This window comes from Helicoverpa zea, chromosome 6 (genome assembly GCF_022581195.2).
Source record: "Helicoverpa zea isolate HzStark_Cry1AcR chromosome 6, ilHelZeax1.1, whole genome shotgun sequence".
Classification (NCBI taxonomy): Eukaryota; Metazoa; Arthropoda; class Insecta; order Lepidoptera; family Noctuidae; genus Helicoverpa; species Helicoverpa zea.
Genome location: NC_061457.1, coordinates 2,627,887 through 2,654,999, shown reverse-complemented (window position 1 = coordinate 2,654,999; position 27,113 = coordinate 2,627,887). Strand labels below are relative to the sequence as shown.

Genomic DNA, 27,113 nt, shown 5'->3' with positions numbered 1-27,113 from the left:
AGACGGTGATTAGCATAACGAGGAACAGAACACGCCCACTCATATTATACGCATTGAAATCTTGTAAATACATATCGAACAGACAACATACCTATTGTATACACGTGTATAGTTACACCTTTGGACCTTCCTTTTGAAGTAACACTAGCCTTTTAGCTTTTGATAACCTCATGTCTTTGTCCCTAGGTCCCTGACTCCATAAATACAGTCTCAGCTTACCTGAACATCTCTCCTGGGTGGTGGCCTCATAGCTGCCGGTGCTGGGGCTGGCATCCTCATCGGAGGAGGTGCTACATGCCTGAAAGCCGGTGGCTGCGGCTGTGGCGGCGGCGCCGGAGGTCGCGGGCCATGCAACACGGTCACAGCCGGCACGAGCGGCGGCGGCCGGCGCTCCATGGCCCGTTCAACGATAGCCAGGTGTTCTGACGGCCTGATTAATCGCGGGGGAGCCGGTAACCGCAACGGGTCGGGCTGCAGCCGAGGCTCTGGATAGACGCGCGGGTCCGGTTGTAACTGCGATTCCGGTTGTAGCCGTAAGTCCGGCTGTAGCCGCGGGCCCGGTTGTATGCGCGGGTCGGAATGCATGCGCGGGCGCGGCTCCGGAGGGCGCACGGTTTGCCGCGGCGGGGGCGCCGGCGCGCGCCGTGCCCTCGCCGCTTCCGATTCGTCTGCCATCGGTGCGCGCCAATCTGTTGACAAACCAAATTCAATCGTTAATAATTGTTGAGATTCGATTACAATTACTAGAGCATTTTAGATTTAGAATCCTATAAAGAAAGTATGTACTTAAAATCAGTCTTAGAAAATGAAAGAGAGTCCCCGTTGTGAAAAAGACCTTCATTAATATATTGTTTTTTTTTTTTACAAATAACTCCCTATTTGCACAATCCCCCAAATTGAATAGATACTTCTCACCTAAGGACAAAAAAAAATAATCAATCACTTGGAGCGACATGCATTTTGCCCCTATTATATAATCAAAAAACACCTCATCCCTAAACTAACAAAGGGGGAAATCACAAAGTGGAATTGGGGTCCCTCTCTATTGACTATTGAGCCCGAAGCAATGAAATAACAACGTATCACGCAATCCCTTCTATCAATCTTGTTCACGGGTAAAATAAATAGAAAAAAAAAATAACTTTAATATTTTCGTTATTGAAGAGCGCGCCATCTACACGCCGCGCGCGGAACTTGGTAGAACAGTAGTTTACGAAGTAATTTTTACGTCTGACGCGGCGCCTTACATTGGCGACGCTGTGTCTGCGCTTGCGTACTATTGAACGTTGAACTCATGGCTCTGCACTTGTAGGGCAATAAAGGCATTCAAAACGATACCCAGAGGTTTCACAGACGCCAGAAAAAGCCATTTAAGCGTGTATTTTTCTTAGTTTTATAGACGTACAAGAACACGTACTGTTTACGAAGCTTAATAAATTTTTATTCCATAGATTTAAATTCACAAGCAATTTAAAATGCTGTCTTTATTTAGCGGTATCTAAATTATTGTTGTTACAATGGTGTGAAAATAGATCTAGATAGTAAGAGCTCTGATTCAGTGCGTCTAATAGCCATGAATAAAACATGACAATGTTGATAATGTTACATAACGGGCTCTCGCTATGGGTTGCCATTTTATAAATCATTAACCGTTGCATTTGCATATGATATCTGATTGGAGATTTGAATTACACTAGCGCAATAATGGCTTGCAGTCCGTTATTTCATTCAGGTGTTAAACACGTCAGGAATAATTGTTTGTGACAATGTTATCGGAATCTTATGCAGTGTAAATAAATGGTCTGTTATTTCTTGTATTACAGTACCTACGCCGACCCACTTTTTTTGCTCTTACGAGTTAGAGGATGATACTAGAAAATCACACTTAACTGTGCATGTACCTAACAGTCCGAGTATTCCTTTTGAAGACGTTTAGGCCAATTTTCTTATACCTACCCTGTACTGACCCAATTTATTCTATGATTGATTGAAATGATTCGATGGCCGGTTGCCGTCGATAATACAACTGTAGTGCAAGGCTACCTTCACTAATGCATTGTCAAATTCTAAAAGAAAAGGCTCAAATTAAAACTGTCTTATTGATACTGAGTCCACGAATCTCAACACAGTAACTATTTTTTCTTTACCAACTTCATAGTAAAATAATATGAACATCAACTACATAAGAAAGCTATCACATAATTTCTTCGCACATTTGCTGCGATTGCCAGTAGACTAGGCAAGTTGAAGCCTACATTTTACGAGGAACATCATCAAGCAAACAAGTGTGCGGGCGCAGCATATCTGACACATTTCAGCTTTCTACCTGCGCCACTCGGACTTGACAAACTTGACCACAACACTATGATATCACTGGTTTTCTAGCGATGTGTTGGAAAACTTTGACAAATCAATTCACTTTGGCGTTTTTTTACTGATGGTGAAATATTGTATAGTTTGTTTTTGTTTAAAGTAATTTGAGTAACTGTTTAAACCTACCGACTTAATTAATGAACAAACAAACAAATCTGTTTAAATATAAAATTAAACGGCGTGTACGAAACACTTCTAAAGTTCTAGAGTGGAGACCACGCCTCGGCAAACGTAGTGTAGGACGTCCTCAGGCACGGTGGAGTGATGATTTGCGCAAGACGGCTGGCAGGAGCTGGATGCGAGAAGCCGAAAATGGATCTCAGTGGCGTGCACTTGGAGAGGCCTATGTTCAGCAGTGGACTGCGATAGGCTGATGATGATGATGATGATGTATACGGAACCGAATAGGATAAGGTTTGTATTATAGAAATATATTAAAATTAAAAACTTTACAAATACATCCCGGTTGAAGCCTGGGCGGGCAGCTAGTATACACACCCTACTACATTTGTTAGTAAATAATTTACATGGAAATACCTCGGTAAAACCCATTTTAAAAACTCACAGCTCCTGTATTTAAAATATTCACTTTTGTGAACCCAATCCTTTCGATATATCTCAAAAATAAACCACAAACAAAATCACTCCACTCAAACCGAAAAAATCCGGTTTCGACCACAAAACGAAAGGGTGCACTTGACTCCTTGACTAACAGGTATAAAACCAATTAACTGTCGAGTTGAAAGGTCTAATTGACAAACAAACTCAAAGATGGGTAGCGGAGAACATTTTTGACCCTATCCCTTTCAAGGACCGAGGAAGGACGATTAATTACGTCATAGATGCTAATTAACGTCATGGTCCTCTTCTTTGTTTATGGCTATTGTTCATTGCGTTGTCTCTGGATGTAAGGTTTTACTGTGCGCGGCAATGTCATCGAACTTTATGAGTAAGGTTTCATGCTGCGTTATTACACACGTTGATATTTGCTGTGTACTAGCCGAGATTCAGTTGAACGGATCTCTATCTTCTTTACTTTATCAAAATTCGCACGCGGTGTTATCATAGAGTAACAAACAAATAGATAGATATGTTCTCGCGTTTAATTTTAAGCGAGGATTCATCTAAGATTTATCTTTCTCTAAAAAGTGATGCTAATAACAACGCGTCAGAATCTACAAAGATCTACACAACATCAAAGACAGACAATGGCCATAAAAAACGCTATTCTGAAGATAACGATACAGATAAACTAGACAGATAAACGTACATATATTCACACGTAAACAAACCTCGGGGTTTTCAATCACAACACTTGAAACAAAGAGTGTAACACCAAAGTATTTGCACGGCCACTAAACGATCCTCGATAGCCTTACGTTTAACATCACTTCACAAACACAAGTGCAATACACCGATAGGTGCAATATACACCGTTGCTATGGCAACACTGTATACGTTTTTCCCTCCAAAATGAACGCATGCGCGTCAATGTAACTTCAGACATTTGAATACAGGAATTTAGACTCTAAGGTCTTAACAATTAGGACGTAGGTTGACGAATATTGAATGGGAAGGGGTCGCGTGCCTTGCCCCACGCAAACTTATTCCTTTCGAATGATAGCCTGCAGTACCAATTTTCCTATTATTAATAAAATATGTATAGGTATGTAGGGGTGATTGTACTGGGAAATATTGCTCATTTTCTACTTGCGTAAGATTGCTTGTATCGTTTACACTACCGGTGTTTAGAGTGCCGACTACTGTAATGATGACTTTGTTCATAAGATAATAACATGCAACTAGTACATACAAAGCATATTGCGATAGGGTTGCCACATATGTAAACAGGTACCATATATTTAAATATAAGTTCATATTAAATATTCTGATATCACAAGGAAATTCTAATGTCTCTCTAAGTTTAATCTACTTAAAATATTAGCATTTAAATAGATATTTTCACCCCCCTATTTCGTCAGATAACGTTCAAAAACTTAAGCTTATCCCTTACATTAGAATGCGATAACATTCAGGGGTGGAAACTTGATATTATTTTTGACATTATACTAATGACTGATATTATCTTTAAAAATTACCATACTTATCTGGAGTTAAAAATTTGTTCCTTTTTCTTGGTTCTTTCTTACAAGTCGTACCTACCCCAAATAAATTATACAAATATAATAAAAAGGTTTTTCTTTTGTTTAGGCTCTGAAACTATTGAACCGATTTGAAAAATTCTTTCACTGTTGGAAAGCTACACTCTTTCCGAGTAACCCCGGCTTGAATTTGATCCCGGTACCTCCAGTAGTTCCCATGGCACGCGGGTGACTTCGCGGGAAAACGGCTAGGAACGAATGGCAATTTATGTCATAAGCTTCGGAATGTTCAACCCTTTAATACGCACGTTGAGTAATAACTAGGTATTGCAGGTATGCCATTAAAAATTAATATGGTGTTATGTATTTCCATTCGTCTTATATTATGTGCGTAATCCGCATTTAATATTGTTCATACATATCAGATGTCGAGATGTCAGTTATTTCTTCTATCTCTGCCATGCATTGTCCATTGTTATGTTTGGACAATAAATATATGCGTTCTACCTATTTCTGCAATTGCCTAGAAGAAATTTTTCTCACAGTTGCCAATTGATAATGTCGTCTATATAGAATTTTGGAAGACAGTCTCAGAGATTCTCATGAGACTTGATCTTGCAAACTTGTTCTTATACAACAGGCACATAAGAAGGTATACATATTTTCAAAACAAAAACCTCTTTAAATGCAAAGGGCATCTCGTTAACCATTTTTATTTTCATACGATTTAAATACACATGTGAGAAAAGATCGAAATCTTAGCGCCAAGAACAGTCGGCTAAAGTTAAAAGAACAATAGTGTCAATAAATTGAAGAGAACGAACTTTGTATGCGAGTCATGGGTAATTATCGCGCGGTCGTATCGTAGAGGTGCGCATTAATGAGGGTCTATTGGACCACCCTAGAGGATACGTGGGGCGAATGACACTACGGCAGACGAAGGGTTGATTTGTTCGAATTTTAAAATTGCCCATTATTGTGCAAAGCACGTTCCGGTGTATTTTCTGCTGGTTATTTTGTTATGAAGTGGAGATTCGGAGAATAATCCTGAAACTGTTGGACTGGGTTTTCAACGTTCTGTCATTCGCATAGTACCACACAACGTATTATGTTGTCTTACATTCAGTTGCATTCAAACACAGTTTGTGTGAAATCGTCGTAATACTAGTAAACTGTCTAGAACACTAGACAACTGTCTAGAAGCCTAAGTGACGTCATGGACTTAGTACTTTTCAAAACAAAATAAATAAAATAATAATTTTATATAATGACCACTAACTTCCTACAAAGAACTCACTGCTTAAGAAGAAATCGTTTTATTTCAGCATTGCGAAGTGTCAAAGCTCAATTTATAGCGAAGAAAGTTTAATTATGCTGCGTTTAACATTTTTATGTGTCGAATAAATGATGGGTAATAACATAAACGTCATTTCTCAAGTGAAAATATCCTCATTCAATTAGCAATCATCCGTATTGGGGGTGAAACTTGTGAATATTATTGCTAGCAATTATTTTGGTCCCAAAATTACTTGTTCCCAAAATTACTTGTTCTGTAATAGCTTGGAAACAATTAATCGATATCACCTTAATTGGTTAATCGTCTGCAAGAAGAAACTAAGGAACTACCCTTAATTTAGGTCATAGGCAATCTCCTGGCTATTTAGCATCTAGCATCCCGTGAGTACCTGACCCATAATACATATCCTCTAGCCTGTTTATTGTTACACACAAAAAGCTGATTTCAAATCGTATACACGATTTTGAAATCATTCCCAATTCCATTGATTAGGTTCCTCCTGGTGCATGCGGCCAGGTAAAAACAAGCTCTGAAATTTGATAGCGTTCCTATCCTGCTTCTGTAGACTAAACTCATAAACAACACCAAACCTCAAACATGACATTACACCTCCCTATTATTCAAATCGTCCACTCCTTTACACGTGTGCACGCATGGATTTCGCCCAGTGAAAACGTTGATCGGTGAGATAAGGCCTTCGTCGGCTGCGACAAAGTGGCTGCTTGTCACACGGCGAATATTAACAGCTCCATTCGGCAGACAGATGTCTAGATACGCCGTGACCTCTACCAGTAACCGCTTTACATGTCAACATGTGAAGATAGGACAATACTCGTATTTATGGAGCTTTTGAGGCATGACCTTTGGGAAAAAGAGAGTTTGTGAATTTGGTAGTGAAAGGTGTTGAAATTGATAAGCGTATTTTTGTTCTTGCTTATATAACAAATTCGAAAAAAGCTCGCTATGTTTAATAGGTTATTTAAGTCCTAAACGGTGACTTATTGAAGCTAAAGATGCATGTCAGTAAACTAACGTAAAATAGAAGGACGGTCATTAGTAACTTCTACAAACTAAAATAGGTCTCCAAATACACCAAATTTTGAGTTTTGAGAATTCCTCAGAAGTCAGAAAGGTTCGACTACGTTTTGTTTTCTGAGGAGCACAAAAATAGAGACCAGAGATAGAGGTGTTTTTCATCGAAAGAAATAAAAACGGATATCAATCAAAATAATAACAAAAGAACAATTACGAAAACCAGCTTCCTCTTCAAAGATAAATAGCTGACGTAATTCAGCAAAAACACCAATTGTTTTATTACAAGGTCAATAAGTTAATCATTATTACCGATGATTGAGTGTACAAGGTTCTAATTGGTATGATATATGGCCGTATAATGTTACACCTGGAAGGAAGCACTATTAGATGCAAATGCCTTGACCAGGTGTCTGCGAAGTGTCTATGGCACGCATCATTAGTCATTTAAATACACGTAACCGTCACGCGTTGATTCAGAAGGGTTAACACGTGTCGGCGTAATAGTTGCCAGATGATGGTATTTTTAGGTTCTATTTATAACGAGATTGATTTTAATCGTCAGTTCTGTCCTTAATAAGCAATTAAATCTAATGAAGCAGCAATATATTCTTCATACGATTACTAAATGTAGGTAGGTACTATTAAAATGTCTGCCATTTTTGACATTACAAGTATACCCTGACTAGAATATAGATAGGCACATTATTGGAGAGTGCCTTATCCAATAAATTGGATAACAAAATCTTTCTATTTAGCGAGCTAAAATATGTAAACGGGTAAACGTATGCAAGGTGGAAGTAGGAAAATTAAAGTTAACTGCGTAAGCTTAAGTAGACAAGCAACTAGTGCATCGCCTCTAGCAAACGGAATAAGCAGTTTTACTTCTAACAACTTGTTGAAAAGCACAGCTAGCATCACTTTCCTTTCATGCAAAATTAATGAAAGGGAAACTCCAAGAATTCCAACAGATTTCAATACAGAAATCGTAATCTATATTTACGATTGTACGTGCCTTCTGAAACGGTTCTCACTTCACAAACAACGAAGTCTGTGCGGTTCTAAATGGTTCGTACCATTTAGAATCTCAGTTTGCCATCTTAATTACCGTCCTTTATTGCAAGACTTTTATTATCACTAACAACTAATCACATATTTTATGATCCAAGAACAAAGATGTAACTATTGGAAACTGAGTTCAAAGATTCTCGGCCATTACTTTTAAATGTTGTGGTATTTAGCAAAGTGAACTTCTTGTTTACAACTTTATTACCCTGACATTACAGTTTACGTAGCAAGACGGGAATACGTAATCTGCCATATTTCACTGATATTAATGTCACTCAGTTACTTAATAAGCCCTATTTATCGTAACCCATTCGCCAACGCAAAGACAGTTTCACTTGAGTCGAAGTATAAATAATAACAGCACTACAATAAATTAGGCGAGTTAATTAAATGTTAAGGGCCGTTGTTAATTGGCTTGAATTAATGACGCCCCGTTTATATAGGACGCTTACTACTTAAAGTTGAGGCGTTGAAACAAAGTGTGAAAAGTGTCGTTGCGAGATAGCATCAGAAACAATGAATGCTGAGGATACCGGAATGAAGACTAACTTGAACGCACTTTCTCTGAAGATAAAATTCTTACGCCGTATGTAAAAGGATGGGGGATAAGTGAAATTGGGCAGCACGGTGATGCAAGTGGAAACCTCGCTGACAGCGAAATGCACACGTAGCGAACATAAAGTGGTAAAAGCTAGATTAGGTTTATGATTGCAGCTGAGGCGTGGAATCGAACGCCTTTCTCTTGCAGCTAACAAATGAGTCGGGATGCGAGCGTGATTTATTTATTCAAATCCGATGGCCGCTGATGCCGGTCACGTCTGCACTTCGTTTGTAGTCTGCGCACGAACTGAATAGGTGTCGCTGATTTGTGATGATACGAGCACTAGTTAACGTGTTTTGAATAATTGCCCATAACTTCCTTATTTCATTTTAATCGTTGGGAACTTTGAACAATTAATGTTATTTTCTTTGAAACTTGTGGCATCCTTAACTGGAAAAGTGCTTCAGCTTGCATTGATTGGTTAATGCTCAGAGGGTGTGTATCACGGGTGTGTATGCAAATGTGGACATAAAAGCGAAATTCTTATTTGTTGACAGAGAGGGTAACTCGTGAAATTCCAGGGGTGTAGACATGCTTGGAATCCCTATGATTTACGCTATGATTATAATAGTACTCCCAAGACATTGGATTCAGATGAAATTTATAATGAGAGAATTTCCTTGAGGTAAGTCTTGTTTTTGATTATAGGTATCGACTTTCGAGGCATCAGTTGCAGTAGGTACTTATAAAATCGTCAAATGAGGCCGTAACACTTAGCACCGGCCACATGGCGCCAGCCGTGCAAGAAATCGATCATACCTGCAATAAATTATAACCGAACAGAGGTAACAACAGTATAAATGCTGAGGTATTTGAAGAGTGTTGCGTTGCCAATGCTGCCAATGATTGCTAAAGTTCAGTCACGAGCGCAGATAATTTGCAAGTTTTGGCATTTGCACTAACCCCAAACAGACAATATGCACGCAGAACAAAAACTTTGTTATTAAGTATATTGTGTACAGTTATTGCAACGCGCAGTGAGGGGAGTGACCCCGGGTCCTTTAATGCCGAGGAAAAACGGTACCTTGTTATTCTTATTTTCAAAACAAAGACGTTCGTCATAATATGTGACGTTTTCTTAAACCTTGAGTTCTCTGAATGTAAGAACCACGTATAGTGTCTAGGGTGGTTGTTATACTTTTAAGATCTACTATAATACCAAAAATATATGCTAACTCATGGAGCTTTGTTGGGTTCATATGAAACATCTTTAAGTGTCGTATTTAAAGACAACGAATTACAAAACAACTGGTTTTAAGTTATACGTTAGATCTTTTCGGCTCTCCCTTCTCCCTCATTTAGTCCACTATCCCGACATCTAATAAGTTGAGTGCTTCAAATACACAACCCTTCATTGCCCAATTTTACATTACAAACGCACTACAAAGCTCATACTTCCATTCGTAAATCCCCCACTATCCTAGACGTAGACGAGTTCACATAAATTAAAATAGCAAATGGACACATAGTTCAATTACGCATCGGTAACAATAGTCTTTTGTGAGATAATCCTTACACAAATACGGCATTATATGATTAGGACATTTCAAAGGGTTCCGCACCCTCAGGGTCGCGTTACTGGGAAAGGGGTGTTTGTGTTTGTAACACGATAAATGAGTGTAGTTAAGTATGCTAATGTAAGGTCTCTGTGGACTAATGAGGAGCAATATGCATGGTTGCTGCGGATTTTAACATAGGACAGCGTAAAGGGAAGCCGCATCCAATATGTTAGTATCGCTCCTCCATGCCAGAAAATAAAACAATTTTCTAAACAACAAGCAAAATTGGTAGTTGTATGTACATTGAACTATCTGCCAGCTTGTGTTTGTTAATAATAAAACGTTTCCAAGGATAGCTCCGCCATATTCTGCTCCGTCAGACGGCGCAAGAATTCTTTCTCGGAAACGATATAAAGAGCTTTAAGTTCGACTTCACTATCATCCAGCGTTAGTAATTACGTTGGGCTCACGTTCGGTACTTATCGGATAGTTTCGGCGCAGGTCGGGCGCTGCGCGGGCGCACCGTTATCGTCATAACCAGCTGACTCGCGAAACAATTATCCAAGTGTTGTAGCGCCAACGGGATATCTAGTGCGTGAGACGAGCCCATGGCGTGTTTGTATGGAAATGTGACGGATAACGTTTTGTAATTTTTACGCTTGCGAGCATCCGCTCTTACTAATGCAACTCCCATAACATAAAGCGGCTTTTTCGCTGTGTAATTGGCATGCATAATTGCTGTACACGTTCGTTGTATTGCTAGACGTAGTACAATGGAAGTCATTTGCATTCAGCTCTGAGAACGTTAAGCTCAAAATTCTCGTATTTGTTTTAGGACGAGTTCAATAGCTAGCGAAGAGATCAACTGAGCCATATACGTCTTTATTAGTTTATATGTTGAACAAAGCATCCGAAGTGGAGTCGTAGCGAGTAACTAAAGTTCGATAGGAATCTCAATCGTTTGTGTTGGACGTCGATCAGTAAGTTATCAGATGGCAATGATGGCCGGCTTAATGAAGCTGTAGGCGACCGCCCATTTAATGAGCTCATCATTAGCACGACTCGCGATCCGATTGCGATGACTTGAACCTTTGAGCTGGAGGAAATTGCCTGGAAGAAAGCGAATAGGAAATTGAGCCAATTGAGTCGTTATTTTAGTGTTGTACCGTTGACTTTAGATTTGAACTTGTGATATAGTAGGTGCTCGGAAGTTTTATTTCGATATACTGTGTGCTAGAGATTGGAAGACTGTTTGATACCTAAATTAATTGATTATGAAACCAAATATGTACCTACAGGCAAGTTTTTTGTGTATTAAAACTCAAATGCCCAGGCACCAACAAAGAAAAATTAATAATATGAATAATCTGTTCCTAATGATCACAAACAGCAGTATTCAATGAAGGTCATCATTGTAACCATTTATGCCAACTTGTTCTGTTAACTCATAACCACATAAGGAGCGGATAATATCTATTCTATTCCGATTTATAATCTTCATGTTAAATATAATTTAGAGACACCGAAGTTTATAAATCATGACATTACCATAATAACGACTTTTTTATTCGACAAGACTCGAACAGATGTTTTAGAGAACAAAATAAAAACGTGTGAAACGAAAATCGCGGAAACTGTAGACATGTCAATACCTTAACGTTAAGATAATTTGAAACATTGAAAGCGCTGTAAATCTTGTGCCGAGATGTCATCATGTATTGAAAAATGACGTCATAATAAAGTCGTTATCGTCTGAACGATCCTCGTACAATGACATGGGGCGGCCCACGCCACCATAACTTCACCACCCCCGTAACACGACACTGCAGTAAATACGTCAAAACCTTCAACGTTAGACTTAATAAGGTGCATGCATAAAATCGATTCAAATCTCCCATGCCCTCTCTACGCCTTCTGAAGTCTGTATCAATAAATCACAAGCGAAACTCAACTTTACACCTACAGTTTTAAGTGACAAATTCCTTTTTTTTGAGAGTGAAATAAATACTAACATTCTTGATGACATCACTTTCACAAACTCGCATATAAATAAGTTCCTTAAAAAATAATATCACCAATACATGAGCATTCTGCACCCACACAGCTGCCATATAGGCGGGGTGACTCACCCGAAACTGGCAACATTAAATGCACTTGTACGAAATATTGCATTCATATTCGAATGAATTGATTCTGGAAGCGGCGGTTGCAAATTAACGAGGTATATCGGTACGATGTAAATTGGTTGTTTGGTTGCTCAATAATATTGATTTTCAATAAGAGTTATTACGAAAATACTGTTTGTAAACGGTTGACTGATTCATTATTTTTTAATCTCCGGCCGGTTTCTCAGTATACTTGCGATCTTGATTCGAAGTACAACTAATTTATTACTATTTAATGAATGCAGGAAACACAAGCTAGTCTAATCAAGGTTTTAAGAAGTCCCGATAAAATTCCAAAGCATTTGCCCCATTAAACAAATACCAATACTGTTTTCTTATTTGATATCTTATCGCTCAATAATTATAATTAGAACGGTTTCGTCCAGTAAACTTAATCGAGGAACATAAATTAAATGCCATTAATTTGATAAAATATCAAGTTTTACAGCACAGTATTACAGAACATTAATTTTGATAAGAACGGCCACCTAGAAGGTTACCTAAATACCAATTTGTTACGCAGACGTACTGATAACTATTCCAATGTTTCTATATCCGTGGTTTAGCCCAAATAAGTCGAGACAAGAATAGGGGAGCTACCCTACGAGAGGGGTGGTCCCATAGACACAACATACCCCTGAATTTCCAAGATAAATGTTATTTATGAAAGTTAATTAACTCTTAGGGATGATAACAATTAATTATCCACTACTGACGTTAATAGGGATCCACGAAATATGTTAATTATTAAAAGTTACCATTAGATGCAGCTTTAATTACTTCGTACATACGCACGTGAGTGATCCAGGCAATTATTTGTTTAGAATTTCAATGAAACATAAATAAAATCTGTTTGATATCACGAGTATTAAAACTTTATAGTCAAATAAACTATTAAACTGTCGTAAAGATCCCATTTCGAGAGTAAAACTGTGTAAGCTGTAATTATTTTGATTATTTTTATGATAGAAAGATTTTATAATTGTAGGCTCTAAGCCAAGAAAATAGATAGTACGATGCATTTACAATCGGAGAAATTATTAACTGCGTATATTGCTGTACCATGTCACTCTCTCTTTTTGCATCTCTGGGCCCATAGGAGACCGATATTGCATTTTCTCTATCCATACCTACTTCTGAAACAGACTGCAAATTACGTCGTAAAACTACTGTAATTGATTACTAAAACTCATATGTAAGGTATCTATGATGAATCGACGAAGTACATTTAACATGGGCGAAACTGACGTGCATATTTCGAGAAAATTAAATAGTATAGTAATAACAGTCTGGAACAAACTTTTAACTCTACAGTTTCAGTCAACAACTTTCACAACCCTAGGTTTGTTGCGTTAGTTTACAAATAAAACTAACTCAAGCCCCTTGTAGTGTGAGAACACATAAAAAGACGACAGCAAACAATTAACGTAACTTATTAGACATTTGAACACAACATGAAAATTACGTATTCATATAAAGTAATGGGGGAACATAATTCGAGAAATCTCGCATAACGTGTGCGCTGTAGTCACTCAATCACGTTTCTCTGCGGTGCGCAGCGACGCACGCGCTTCTAGCGAGTCAATCTTGAGCTTGCGGTAACCCGCACCGTCGTCATAGGTAATCATGAAGTGCTGTGGTGTAATAGAAAGTAAAATTAACCGCATGATCATTCTCAGTTTCAGCAAGACCTGGGAATTGTTGGTATGGATAAAAAATATGATCGTTATGCGTGGTCATTAATGTTGCGTACTGCGACTTATGATGTTGGTCAAAGCTACGGGAATCAAGAGGAAGAAATACAAAAGGAATAAATCCTCACAGAGAAAATATACATGGAATCTTTCTTTAAAAGCAATAACGCGGTGCTAAGAGCTGGGTTCAAACTTGAGTACGAACATGCAAGCATAAGGGTGGTGCCCTTTTGGCAGTAATTTTGCAGTTAAAAGTCGGTAGGTACATATAAAAAATACCAGTTGTCTTAGAAGTCCCAGTTGAATTAGTAGCTGCTTGGCTTCCAATGAGCTGCACCCGAATCTTTCACTAACTTTATTGCACTTGAAACCGTCGCAGAAGCAAATAAATATGTAAATCAAGTTATATTTGCTCTTGCAGCAGTTTTCCTAATACATCATTCTCCGAGCCTTTTCCCAATCATGTTGGGGTCGGCTTCCAGTCTAACCGGATTCAGCTGAGTACCAGTGCTTTACAAGAAGCGACTGCCAATCTGACCTCCTCAACCCAGTAACCCGGGCAACCCGATACCCCTTGGTTAGACTGGTGTCAGACTTTCTGGCTTCTGACTACCCGTAACGACTGCCAAGGATGTTCACTGACAGCCGGGACCTACAGTTTAACGTGCCATCCGAAACACAGTCAATGGTGTCTAAGATATACTTAGAAAGTACATACAAACTTAGAAAAGTTGCATTGGTACTTGCCTGACTTGGGATCGAACCCGTGCCCTCATACTTGAGGTTGGTCATTTACCCACTAACCCACCACGACTTTTCACAGCAGTTTTCCTAATACGATAACTGGTAAAGTTCAGCAATCAAAGCAACTATTTCTGGAGCTTAATGATAAATTAAACAGATAAGAGTTGAGACGCCACTGGCAATTTAACCCAATTAGGATCGGGCGGGCGGGTAGGGCTGCAGAAAACGATGGTGCTGTATCTTCGGAGAATCTAACGAGGAATTCTTGATAGTCTGGACTTTGTAAGGTTCGAGATAATCTCCGTTATGCACTATGATTCTTTAGAATTGTTCTATGATCAATGCTGTGGTATTTTGTATCTTGAGGATCTTGAGTTGTTCTTAGGAGAGATCCGATTTTCCCTACTGTAATTTCCAATGCTAGTTGCCTTGGTATGAAAGAAAAGTAGCTACCAAATGGAGATGATTTGTTTTTTAATGTTTTTACTCAGTCACAAACGCACATAGTTATAACAAAGCGATACACTCAAACATAATATTCTTCTGAATCATCAAGGTCAAGGCAACACGTATTTTTCTCCGCATCATGTTATTTGATTTACATATTTATTTTCTTTCTTCCTCAACACTTGTTTAACATATTTTAAAAGTAAATACTTCAATGATTTCATCGAACAAAACGTTTTTCGATTGTTTATTTTATATGGATGATTTTTCGTGAGGGCCTCAATACGTAGAAGGAAAATTATACATTGGCTTTGTGACGTCATAAAGCGGAGCCGAAACTGTGAGTAAACTTGGTTCGAGAGCAAAAAATCACGAACGTTTTTACGCTTACTTGAGCGACATGTAAGAGCAATTTACTGGCAACATGCAGAATTATGTGTGGCCCATGTATGGAGCGACGGTCACACTGAAAATAAATAATCAGCTTTCTGCTTTCTTTAAACATTTACAAATCGGAAACACGAGATTTAACAGTAACATTTTGAAATAAAATAAAATTTGTCAGTTGCATATTTTATTTTGAATTGTCTTCGATGTGGGTGTTCCAGTTGATGCAAACCCATTACTTTAGATTCAGTGACAACCATTGCGGTGGTCAGGAGAAGAATGTATTCATTTGACTTATGAACATGCTCATGATACAGGCATTATTCCAAGAAAGCAAACGTATGAATCCACATAATTATTCTAAAAAATCTCAGCTCCGCTACTGCGCAATACCTCAGACGAACAAACTCCAGCTAAATACAGGTGTCTCAGGAGTAAAAACAAAAAGTTCTGACCTACATTCCCGCCTTTAAAGTCATTAAAGTGACTCTGTGGACTTCAGTAAATTGTACCAAGTGAACCGGTTTGCAGAGTATCAGCGCAACGAAGCAAAATTGAGGAAGCACTAATAACTTAAGCGCTCCATATTCCGAGCCGTTTGGCCGCACAAAGATAAACAGAGCTTGGGGACTTTTAAGATTATTTTGTTAGGTAAAGTAAACGTCTGAAATCACCCTGTGATCATTAGATGCGCGGCAATACTAAGGTATCGAAAAAAGGAGTGAAATGAGTTCCCGTTCAAACATATGTATATAGTCATAAGTTACATGTACAGTCAGCACCAAAAGTCGATGAACAGAATCAACATGACAAAATACCTGTTCACAATAAAATGCCATAAGTTATAGTCGCAACTAGGAAACAAAATAGACTGTACACCAGAAACTTACAAAAGTCGTTAAACACGAGTATTTCAAAAGTATCTGTGCACCAGTATTCCTAAAGTCGCTGTACACCATCAATCCAAATGTCGCTGAACATCATTGTATCAAAAGTCACTAAACAGCAGTAAATACAAAATTAGGTTAACAAAGTATATTTTTAATGTTGCCGTGTGTTAATGTACTTTTGACGCTTATGTTGTTCAGCTACTTTTGGGACAGTACTTGCTTGACCTTAATAATGTATGTTAACACGTTAGTATCTATTTCAATAATTTTAATAATTATTTTGGAAATACACTCTTTTGCAAAAAAAGCGGGCACCTATGCGAAATCTTAGTTTTAAGGACTTTACGTGTATTTCAAAGGGTTTTAATGATTGTAGTATGTTTCTAGCATCAAAAGGGTTAGCCAAGCATGCGTGAGAGTGTATTCTAAATTTGAATTTTGTACAATTGCTAAGAAATTGGTTAAACCTTGTTTTGAACTAATTGCTGGCAGAAAGTTCGTCGGTGCTTTGAAAAGTTTTTGAAGTGATTTTCAGAAAACTGATAATGCAGGCTTAATTAATGTACCTTTTTGTTAGATCAAAACATTTTTGAAAAACTATGCGTATTTGATAAAATTTTCACCTGCTCTAAATGGGCTATACTGATGATTGATGGCAAAGTTAAGAGTTTCGGTATTTTAGTGTAAAGCGTTCTTCTGTTTAGATGTTATACCCACGTGTTTTAAAATATCGCTTTTTCATAATTAAATACTATTTAGAGGAGTATCAGTACATTGGGCTGCGACAAAACCAATTTAAATTAAGCAGTGCCGATCACAACTCGTCTCCTTTCGGACTTTAACATTTTTAAAAATCTTGAAATTCTACAAAATACAGAAAATAGCGCATAGACTGTGAGCACGAGGTCTTTAGGTCTCGTAATCACTGATTTTCAAACAACCTCGTCTCTTAGGAAACTCCGTAGACCTCCGAAGATCTATGAGTCTGAGCGTTCAAATAGCGTGTTTTCATCCCACTGACATTTTATTAAATAAACTTGCCTGCACCGAGATTTCCTAGCATCTACAGCACTTTCCTGCTTAAATCATAACAATAATTGGCTATCTGCTCATTTCTTGAGAAACATACGTTTGAATTCTTGACTCCCTTTCAGCGAAATCATCGTTTAGTAACCCGATACCTATGGAGATAGAGAGCTTCAACGCGGCAATAATTAGACTTTTTAGATAGCTTAAACCCTCCTCATCATTTTTCATGTGGTTAATTTTAACATTTATCACAAAATTTGGTATTTTTTAATGTCAAAGTACGATAGGAGACGAGTTGCGATCGGCACTGCTTACTTTAAATTGGTTTTGTCGCGGCCCAATGTACTGATACTCCTCTAAATAGTGTTTAATTATGAAAAAACGATATTTTAAAACACGTGGGTATAACATCTAAACAGAAGAACGCTTTACACTAAAATACCGAAACTCTTAACATTGCCATCAATCATCAGTATAGTCCATTTAGAGCAGGTGAAAATTTTATCAAATACGCATAGTTTTTAAAAAATGTTTTGATCTAACAAAAAGGTACATTAATTAAGACTGCATTATCAGTTTTCTGAAAATCACTTCAAAAACTTTTTAAAGCACCGACGAACTTTCTGCCAGCAATTAGTTCAAAACAAGGTTTAACCAATTTCTTAGCAATTGTACAAAATTCAAATTTAGAATACACTCTCACGCATGCTTGGCTAACCCTTTTGATGCTAGAAACATACTACAATCATTAAAACCCTTTGAAATACACGTAAAGTCCTTAAAACAAAGATTTCGCATAGGTGCCCGCTTTTTTTGCAAAAGAGTGTATTTCCAAAATAATTATTAAAATTATTGAAATAGATACTAACGTGTTAACATACATTATTAAGGTCAAGCAAGTACTGTCCCAAAAGTAGCTGAACAACATAAGCATCAAAAGTACATCAACACACGGCAACATTAAAAATATACTTTGTTAACCTAATTTTGTATTTACTGCTGTTTAGTGACTTTTGATACAATGATGTTCAGCGACATTTGGATTGATGGTGTACAGCGACTTTAGGAATACTAGTGCACAGATACTTTTGAAATACTCGTGTTTAACGACTTTTGTAAGTTTCTGGTGTACAGTCTATTTTGTTTCCTAGTTGCGACTATAACTTATGGCATTTTATTGTGAACAGGTGTTTTGTCATGTTGATTCTGTTCATCGACTTTTGGTGCTGACTGTACCTGGAAGTGATGAAAACTCTTTAACTAAGTAGAAATTGAAATCCGTTAAACGGTTCGCTGAATAAATTTTCGATTTACAGTAGCTCGTATTCAAAGAAATGTTAGTATTAGTAGTGAGTCAACGTTAGTGCAGTAATTCCCGCTAATCGTTGTACAAATTATTACCTTTCGTAAGTAAACTATTCTGTCCTAATCTAAGGAACTGCAATATACCAAACGCTACACTTTTATAATACTTACACGTGTGGCAACCATCCATTATCTATGTCACGTACAAAATAATGAAAGAGCATAAAAAGTTATTTTATAGTCCTTCGATTTATTACGAAACCTAACTTGGCCGTCTATCAAAATATAGAAATCGTACTCATTTCTCAATGTGAATCGTTTCTCGAACAATTTTACAACCATCTTTTTGCAGCACAATTGCCTTTCAAAAGATCAATCTCACTTAAAATATCTTTAGAAAAGTTTATATCGGATTTATATATTGGATCGGCGATGCTGTGTTCTCAATGGCCACCTACAGTAATCTATTATATGACATTAATAGATGGCTATCGAAATTGAAGCTATCCGAAGCGAGCATCGATCAATAAATGTCCTATCTCCGATAGGGTCTACATTAACGGAGTAAGCCTACGTAACTAATGATATATCTAGTCTCCCCATCGCATGATGCTATCGTTGTAAAACTAATTACATTTTTATAACGTTCAAAATCAGAATCTGAGGGCACGGCAGTGCCCCAGCCAAGACTCGAGCAAAGCGGGCACGGCCGTACCATCTTTTCTCGAAGCGTTTCGCGGCTATTTCAGTCCCCTGTATCTTCCATGTGAACAAAGCTAGGAGTTTAGGTTTACGATGACCAAGAGTAAGTATTAGAACAAGCTCAGTCTCAAAATTACAAGACATTTGAATAAATAGTTTACGAGCTATGAGCGATCAAAGTTACACCATTTTGTCACTGACTCACTGACCGATCATCAAAAGTCTAAGGTACTTCTAGCTTAAACTTAGAACCTTCAAATTTGGCACCAAGGTAGGTTATTAGCTACATATAAAGGGAAAATTATAAAAACCTTAAAACTTAATAAAAAAATAGGAAACAAATTTATATTTGCGGTTTTTCAAGAACATTGTGTATGAATTTTGACTGCATTGATAACTTTGTTATTTATTTATGTACAAAATGTTACTATTTGTTTTATTGTTACGTAGTGGTATATTGTTATTGTATTATATTAAATATACAACATATGAATAAAAACCGGCCAAGTGCGAGTCGGACTCGTGCACGAAGGGTTCCGTAAATTACAGTTAAATCAACCTATCTCAAAAACTATAAGAGATACTTTGATCAAACCAAAAATCGTTGAAAGAGTTAATTAGCATGCATCACCTCTATTTTTTTTAGAATTTTATACCCCGTAGTTATAAAAATAGAGGGGGGGGGGGACATACTTTTTACGACTTTGAGAGCTGATATCTCAAAAACCGTTCACTTTAAGAAAAATGTTTTTTAGAAAACTTTATATCATTTTAAAAGACCTTTCCATTGATACCCCACACGGGTATGTACATCGAAAAAAAAATTTTCATCCCTCAGTTACATGTATGGGGGGCCCCACCCCCAATTCTTTTTTTTACTATTTAGTGTCATATTTTTGTAGCGGTTCATACAACACATATTCCCATCAAATTTCATCACTGTAGTACTTATAGTTTCCGAGTAAATCGGCTGTGACAGACGGACAGACGGACAGACGGACAGACGGACATGACGAAACTATAAGGGTTCCGTTTTTGCCATTTTGGCTACGGAACCCTAAAAAGCTAGGTTTAAATGAAATGAATAATGATAAAATCTTTCATATTAATGCAGTGCGATAAACACTGCATGCTCGCTCGATAGATGGCGTTGTCCTGGTCTAAATCGCGCTATGGTTTCGTTACATAGCTTAGTATAAGTAGTAACTACTTTAAAAAAAATCAAATAATTTATGTCCATCAGGATTGAGGAGCCACTTTTTGTATCTTAATGAAATTTTGTACATATTTAGTAGTAAGTTAAAAAGTATTGTAGGCTCAATCTTGGAATTTGTAGTATAATAGTTCAAAAGTTATATGAACACAAAGGTGGCTCCTCAATCTAAATATTTGGACTGAGGAGCAACGTTGGAACACAGAAAGTATACGATGTACATTCTTGAAAATTTTGTATGATTTAGTAGTAATTGAGCGCAATGCGTACTAAAAATTTAATTCCAGTACCTTTAATATTTAAGAAGATACAATACTTCTAATGTGGCACCTCAACCCGTAGAATTAAAGTGTGAATTCCCATGAATCGTAAGTGGCAAATTCAAATTACACCCCATAAACATTTAGTAGTAAGTGTGTCTGAATTTGTAGTACATAAACAAAGTAGTAAAACGGGGTGAATTTTGTAAAATAACGTATTTTATGTGGCTCCTCAATCCTGACGTTTCTGAAATGAGAAATTGCTTGAGTTACCTGAAATCGGAATGGAATTAAAAAAATAAAGACACTAACATTTAGTATAAATTTCTACTAAATATACATGCACAAATGAAAATTGTATGTATTAAATATCTGATAAAAAATCATCTTTTCCATATTCCTTAAGACGTCGCCATTACGGGTGACCATGTAATATGAATAAAAATCAGGATAAATAGTTGTCAGCTTTGCCGCCAATTTTTTTTATATTCTTTATTATTTTTTATCTCTAATAATTGTCGTCAATCGTCGTGCTGAGTTCCTCTGTATGATCTTATTCTCATTTAGTGCAGCTGACAATTTTACTAAACGTGCATGATTTTTCTAAAATGTTTTGATGTAGCAAAAATGTTCATCAATCAGTTATTAAAACTGCAACTAAATATGTACAAAATTTCATTAAGATACAAAAAGTGGCTCCTCAATCCTGATGGACATAATAATTTCATGTGATAGCGTCATCTACCTCTGAAATAAATCTCTTTTATTCTAAAAGCTATTCGATTAAAAAATTCGACAATTTCGAATTTTTTTAGGTTAAAAAAATTTTGTTTACGTGCTACTTTAGGTGTACATATTTAGTTTGTTATATATTTAGTTAGTTGCATGTAAGTTAATTTAATTTGTTATATACTTAGAGAAGAAAGAGACCTACAAAAAATAAATTAGATCCCACCAAAAACATTAAATGTATAAAAAGCCAATCCTCTACGCAATTCCTCCACCGTAAAAAGTTTTGAGATCGCATAGAAGCCAAGTCCTGTTCTACTTTATTTGTAATAATGAATCAATATTTTGTGACTATATCAATAGTTTTGTTCACATTACAATAATACTGTCTTGGCCATGACACAAAATATTGATTTATTATTACAAATAAAGTAGAACAGGACTTGGCTTCTATGCGATCTCAAAACTTTTTACGGTGGAGGAATTGCGTAGAGGATTGGCTTTTTTTACATTTAATGTTTTTGGTGGGATTGGTTTTACCGCAAATACATTTTTGTTATACTTATACAGATACTTACTAAGTAATCGAAAAAAGAAAATACCAGATACCTGCTTATAATAACTGGAGGCTACAGGCATTTGCAATTATTTACCCGCACATTATACAGACAAAGTAATCTTTCCGTTGTAAACATAGTACCTACATTATATTATCGACCTAAAAAACACATCAACACATTTTTACGCGAACACAATTACATTATAAAAAATCAATGGTCGATTTAGTGGCCTCGCGCACCATTAACCATAGTATGAGCTAGGGAGGGGAATGGCACCAGTTTTTATCGAAATATGATTTTACCGAATAACGAATATTGCTAGCAAATATTGGGGTTGCCGAAAGTAATTTTGTATTTTAATAAAAAGTCCTAGCAATATGATGGGTCGTGTTATGAGTATTTTTACTACTGGCAGATAGAATAAAAGTTATTGAAAACCTTGAGGAATGTAAGTATGAAGACATATTCCAAACTCCATCTCAAGTTGAAAGAAATAATTTCCTAAGCATATTTTTTTGCATATTTGGTCTTCGAATTATCGACATCAGCTCAACACTAGTAACAAGCATTTGGGTGTATCTGATAACATCTGGCAGATAACTCGAGAATGGCTGAACATTAATCATCCCGAATAACAGTGTCTATTAACTCGCGTCGATGCTTTATTAAATAAAAATTACAGATTTGTACGAGGAAAAATATTTGCGATACGAAAATGATTGCCAACTATGATAGCACTTTGTAAGGTGAGTAATGGAAAAATTAATGTTGATTGAATTATCTACTTCAATAGGTATTATATTTTTAATGCATTGTTTAGTTTACCTATACCACTGATTAGTTCTAATAAGTCAAATTAATGAGATAAAAAATAACAAAATACTGTACCAATTCGAATTTCGTGACAACACACACAACTACTACTACTTTACTAATAAATCATTTAAAAAAACATGTTATTCGTCATAAACGTCAATATTTTTCATGTGGTCATTCCACAACCTATGGGTTGCCGTGCAGAGTTAGGAATGTCATACTGACTGCACCAACCATATAAGGATACGCCAAAGTCACTCGAAGGCCTACCAAGTCTTGGGTGGTACGTTTTTATCGATTATCGAGTTGTGTTCTTTATCGATTAGCGATTGTAATTGTTTGTATCGATATACGGTAGTTAACTCGATGTTTTGTTGACATGTCTATTGCTAATGCTTATCGGTTGACCGATAAGAAAGTCTGCTAGTAAGTGACCGATTGCGAGTCGTTTCGTTTCTATTGTTCATTAAGATTGCTTTGTTACAATTAGTATTTGAGAAGGTAAAAGTAAATAGCATGCAATACGATATTAATTTATTAATAACTGTTGACTGTTATGACCGTGTGAAATGATTTTTGGGCACAGTTACGGCAGTTGGTTTATGTATTGTCTTTTTAAATAAGATCTAATAAATAAAAAGGTAACATATCCGCAATCTCCATGACTTCTCCTTTTGTTTTGAATTCTCCTTATCTGACAATTGGAGCATCGTGTGGTTAAGCGAATCTATGGTAATCCTACTCTTGTTAGTATCCTAAACTATAAATTACTGGCATCAAACACTGACGGTAATGTAGCACCAAGTATGTAATAATAGACCCTAACAGCCTATTTAGAGCAGTTTATCCATAACATTACAAGTTGTATTAAGTTATGCTTACTTTGTTGCAAAGGAAGCGTGTAACATTTCCATTCTTCTATTCTTTTGTTTTTAGAAACTACCACATCTGCTGCTGTAATGTCTTATAATATTTATTATCTATTTCCAATATGTGTATTAATGAAACAAAAACCAATTTTTCTTATAGGAGCTCGTAAAAGTATGATTCAAAAAAATCTTGCCTCTAAAAAACATTCATCACAATTTTTGTTCTAACTACATACTCCAACTACTTCGCAAAGCCGTAATGATATTTGTAACAACGCCATACAAATTACCATCCATACATTACATACAAGCCATTACGCAGTCACGTTCATACCTTTACACGATAATACAGTTCCAAATACGGTGGATGACATCATTCGACAAAAAACAGAATAGCACGGAGTAAGGAAAAATAAGCAGAGATACCATAATGCAGGTAGGTCAGGCGTCTTCTTCTGGGTCAAATCCTTACGGTGGGCATGTAATAAACTAACAGTTACCAGTAAGTTCGGGTTCTTTGAGACATCTATCAACGATTTTTGTTATTACAAAAAATGGTCGGGGCTAAATAAGGCGTACAAGGGCGAAAACAGTGAAGTTCTTCGTCACCCGCACACTCGCATTTTGGCGCGCTACTTTCTTAGGCGATTTTCCGTTATGGCACCTCCACTAGCCATGTCGTATTTTATTCTCCGCGAAGAATAGTATTAATATAGGTACGCTGAAATCGCTCGGGGCATCGCTTAATTGCTTTACAAGCTAAAGTTCAGTAACTATATTGTTTTTAAGTACGCAAGTTATGTAAGAGGTGATTAATTGTAGCTGTGAGCGTGACGTCATACAGGATAATGGTGAAATGTTGAGATGTTGTTCAAATGCTGCGTAGGAACAGGCTACATAATTGCGTGGGTTTATATTTACAGTGTAAGGGTTTGTCTATAACCCTGCAAGTGACGTCATGAAGCCTCTTTTGCGTTGCTCTTCTTTATGGTAATAAGAATTGCGTGTATTGCTGACGGCATGGTTTAGAACCACGTAGTCGTGCGTAGCTTGCTCATGTTTAATGCTGGGCAAAGGCCTACAACTTAAGACTTTCAACAGCTTCCAATAGTTTTTGAGTATTCCCACAAATCCGATGGAAGGCGTCAAAGTCATCCTGTCATATTTTATGAATCGACCACCATGCGATGTGTTCTCATCAGTTGATCATATTTAACAGTGCCTTTAGGTATTTAAATTAAACAAATCCTTCTCCCTATAATTATTTGTAATCTTGGAAATAGGTATAAGAACTGTAGAAAATAACACTCACACATGAACATAGGAGAAATCCAAGAGCAAACAAAAAAGCTCATAGAGTAAAAAGCTACAATGACGAATCAGAAAAAGTATGACCAGAAAATTGCCATACACTCAACACCATCAGAGATGCCTTTGTAAAGATTAAGAATTGAACGAAAACATGAAAATAAAAAGTGTCCCTGAGAATAGCAATTTAAAACGTGACAAATATTTTTTTATGTTCAAAAGATTCAATGAGAAACGTGGATACTCGTAAATAGTATTCGTCTTTGAAACGGACATTGAAGCCTTTATTTGCTCCAAAAATATTGAAGCAAAATGCTGTAAGAATGGCTAAAATCATGACCTTACTTTATGTGCTAAGTTTCAACTCATTGCTAGCCTGCAAGTCCCTAATCAAAGCCGGTTTAAACAGGGCTTAATTAGCAAGCTCGGCACCAATTAGACCGTGTTATAAATCGGTAACGTTTCCGATTTTCGTAACACGTAATGCATTTACCCCGAGGTCAATGATCGATCAATAAATAAACTTAAGTACCATACTCATAAAGTGCTAATTTTATCACTTGAGTCGCACTTAAATGTGGGACTGCTTTGATACGTTAGTTTTAGTGCAAATAAAAATATACTTTGGTGATCAATATTGACGTTTGATGTGACTTGGCTACTATTTTGTTTGACGAACGGTATAAAATCTGTGTTAGCTCGTGTTATAAAGGTCATAATCGTTAGTAAGGTGGTATTCCTAGCATAACTGGTCCGATTTGAAATAAAGACTATAGGTATACTTAGTTGTTTTAATGAGGTCTGCGTGCAAAGATAACAGAGGCTGGGGTTGCAGCACTTCTTATAAATGAAGGCAGCCTATTAAACCCAGACTAATTGATTTAATTGTATCAAAAATTATTAAAAAGCTTTTGAGATATCAGTTTTCCAATTTCAAATACCTATAAGCTAGATAAAATTCCATATTTGATTTGTTTATTGGTTCATTTTTTTTTTCATTACAGTCGTCATTTGTATGAGCGTGTGAAGATATTGTATATTTTATATAACAGTGCATCTAATCTATGCATCCATTTAACATACTATATGGCAATGATAAGTAGATTTTAAAATGAAATTAACATAGATAAAACTTCTTACTTTGTATAGCTTTCTTATACGAATGATAATCTTAAATAATGCGGCTACAAATGATAAAATTATCTGTTAACTACGTTGAACATCTTTGGATAAATAGATATGCTTTTTAAAAAGATGAGGATTAACAAATACTTCAAGCTTCACCGACGGAGTTTATCAAAATCTAATCAATCAATGTAAATCAGAATGATTAAAAAGATGCTTATTTATGAGAAAGAGTTACCACGCTTGACTTACGTTAATAACTAGTTCTTTCTTGCGGTTTCATCCGTATCCCTAGGGAAATACTTCGCGCACTCGGATAAAAAGAAGCCTATCCTTAGAATTAGCTCATTTAAGCGAAAACACTCTTCAACTAAGAGTTCAATTTCCTTTCAGAATAAACTACTTGCATTTTCAGTCATTAAGTACAAGTCTTAGAACCATTCTCAAATCAACAAAGCCCAAAAAAATAATTCTTTATCTTCTAACCACACAAACGTGACAGTAACTTATCCATCAGCAGCCTATTGTATACTCTTCATACACTTTACTACAAAAATTAATGGTACGTTGATGACCAAATGTGACGTACCGTGACCATGGCAAAAACCATACAGCGCGGTACAAACGAGTATTTTTTTGTTCCCCAAACAATGAGGTACCAATTACTAAATGTTACTACTAAAAGTACGTGCTTCGAGTACTAACAAAAGCATTTATATTAATTATAGCGCTCCGTAATTATGGCCTCGTGTGTATTTGCATAAAAAACTGACGTAAATATATGATTAAATGACAGCGTGAAACGGATACGGAGTCATCGTTTTATTTAACTTTATATGTAGGTGTTTATGTTGAAAAAGTCGTGGTGGCCTAGTGGGTAAAGAACCAACCTCTCAAG

General features: G+C 36.6%; 1 protein-coding gene across 13 annotated transcripts in view; it reads right to left on the bottom strand.

The window, feature by feature from the left end:
- Window positions 1–27,113, bottom strand: part of LOC124631145 (rho GTPase-activating protein 23) — a 334,067-nt gene that overhangs the window by 264,036 nt on the left and 42,918 nt on the right. For all 13 annotated transcript variants that reach the window (XM_047165350.1, XM_047165351.1, XM_047165345.1 and 10 more), the window contains one exon: window positions 220–689. In XM_047165350.1, the coding sequence (XP_047021306.1) occupies window positions 220–689 (470 nt within the window). The remainder of the gene's footprint in view (window positions 1–219; window positions 690–27,113) is intronic.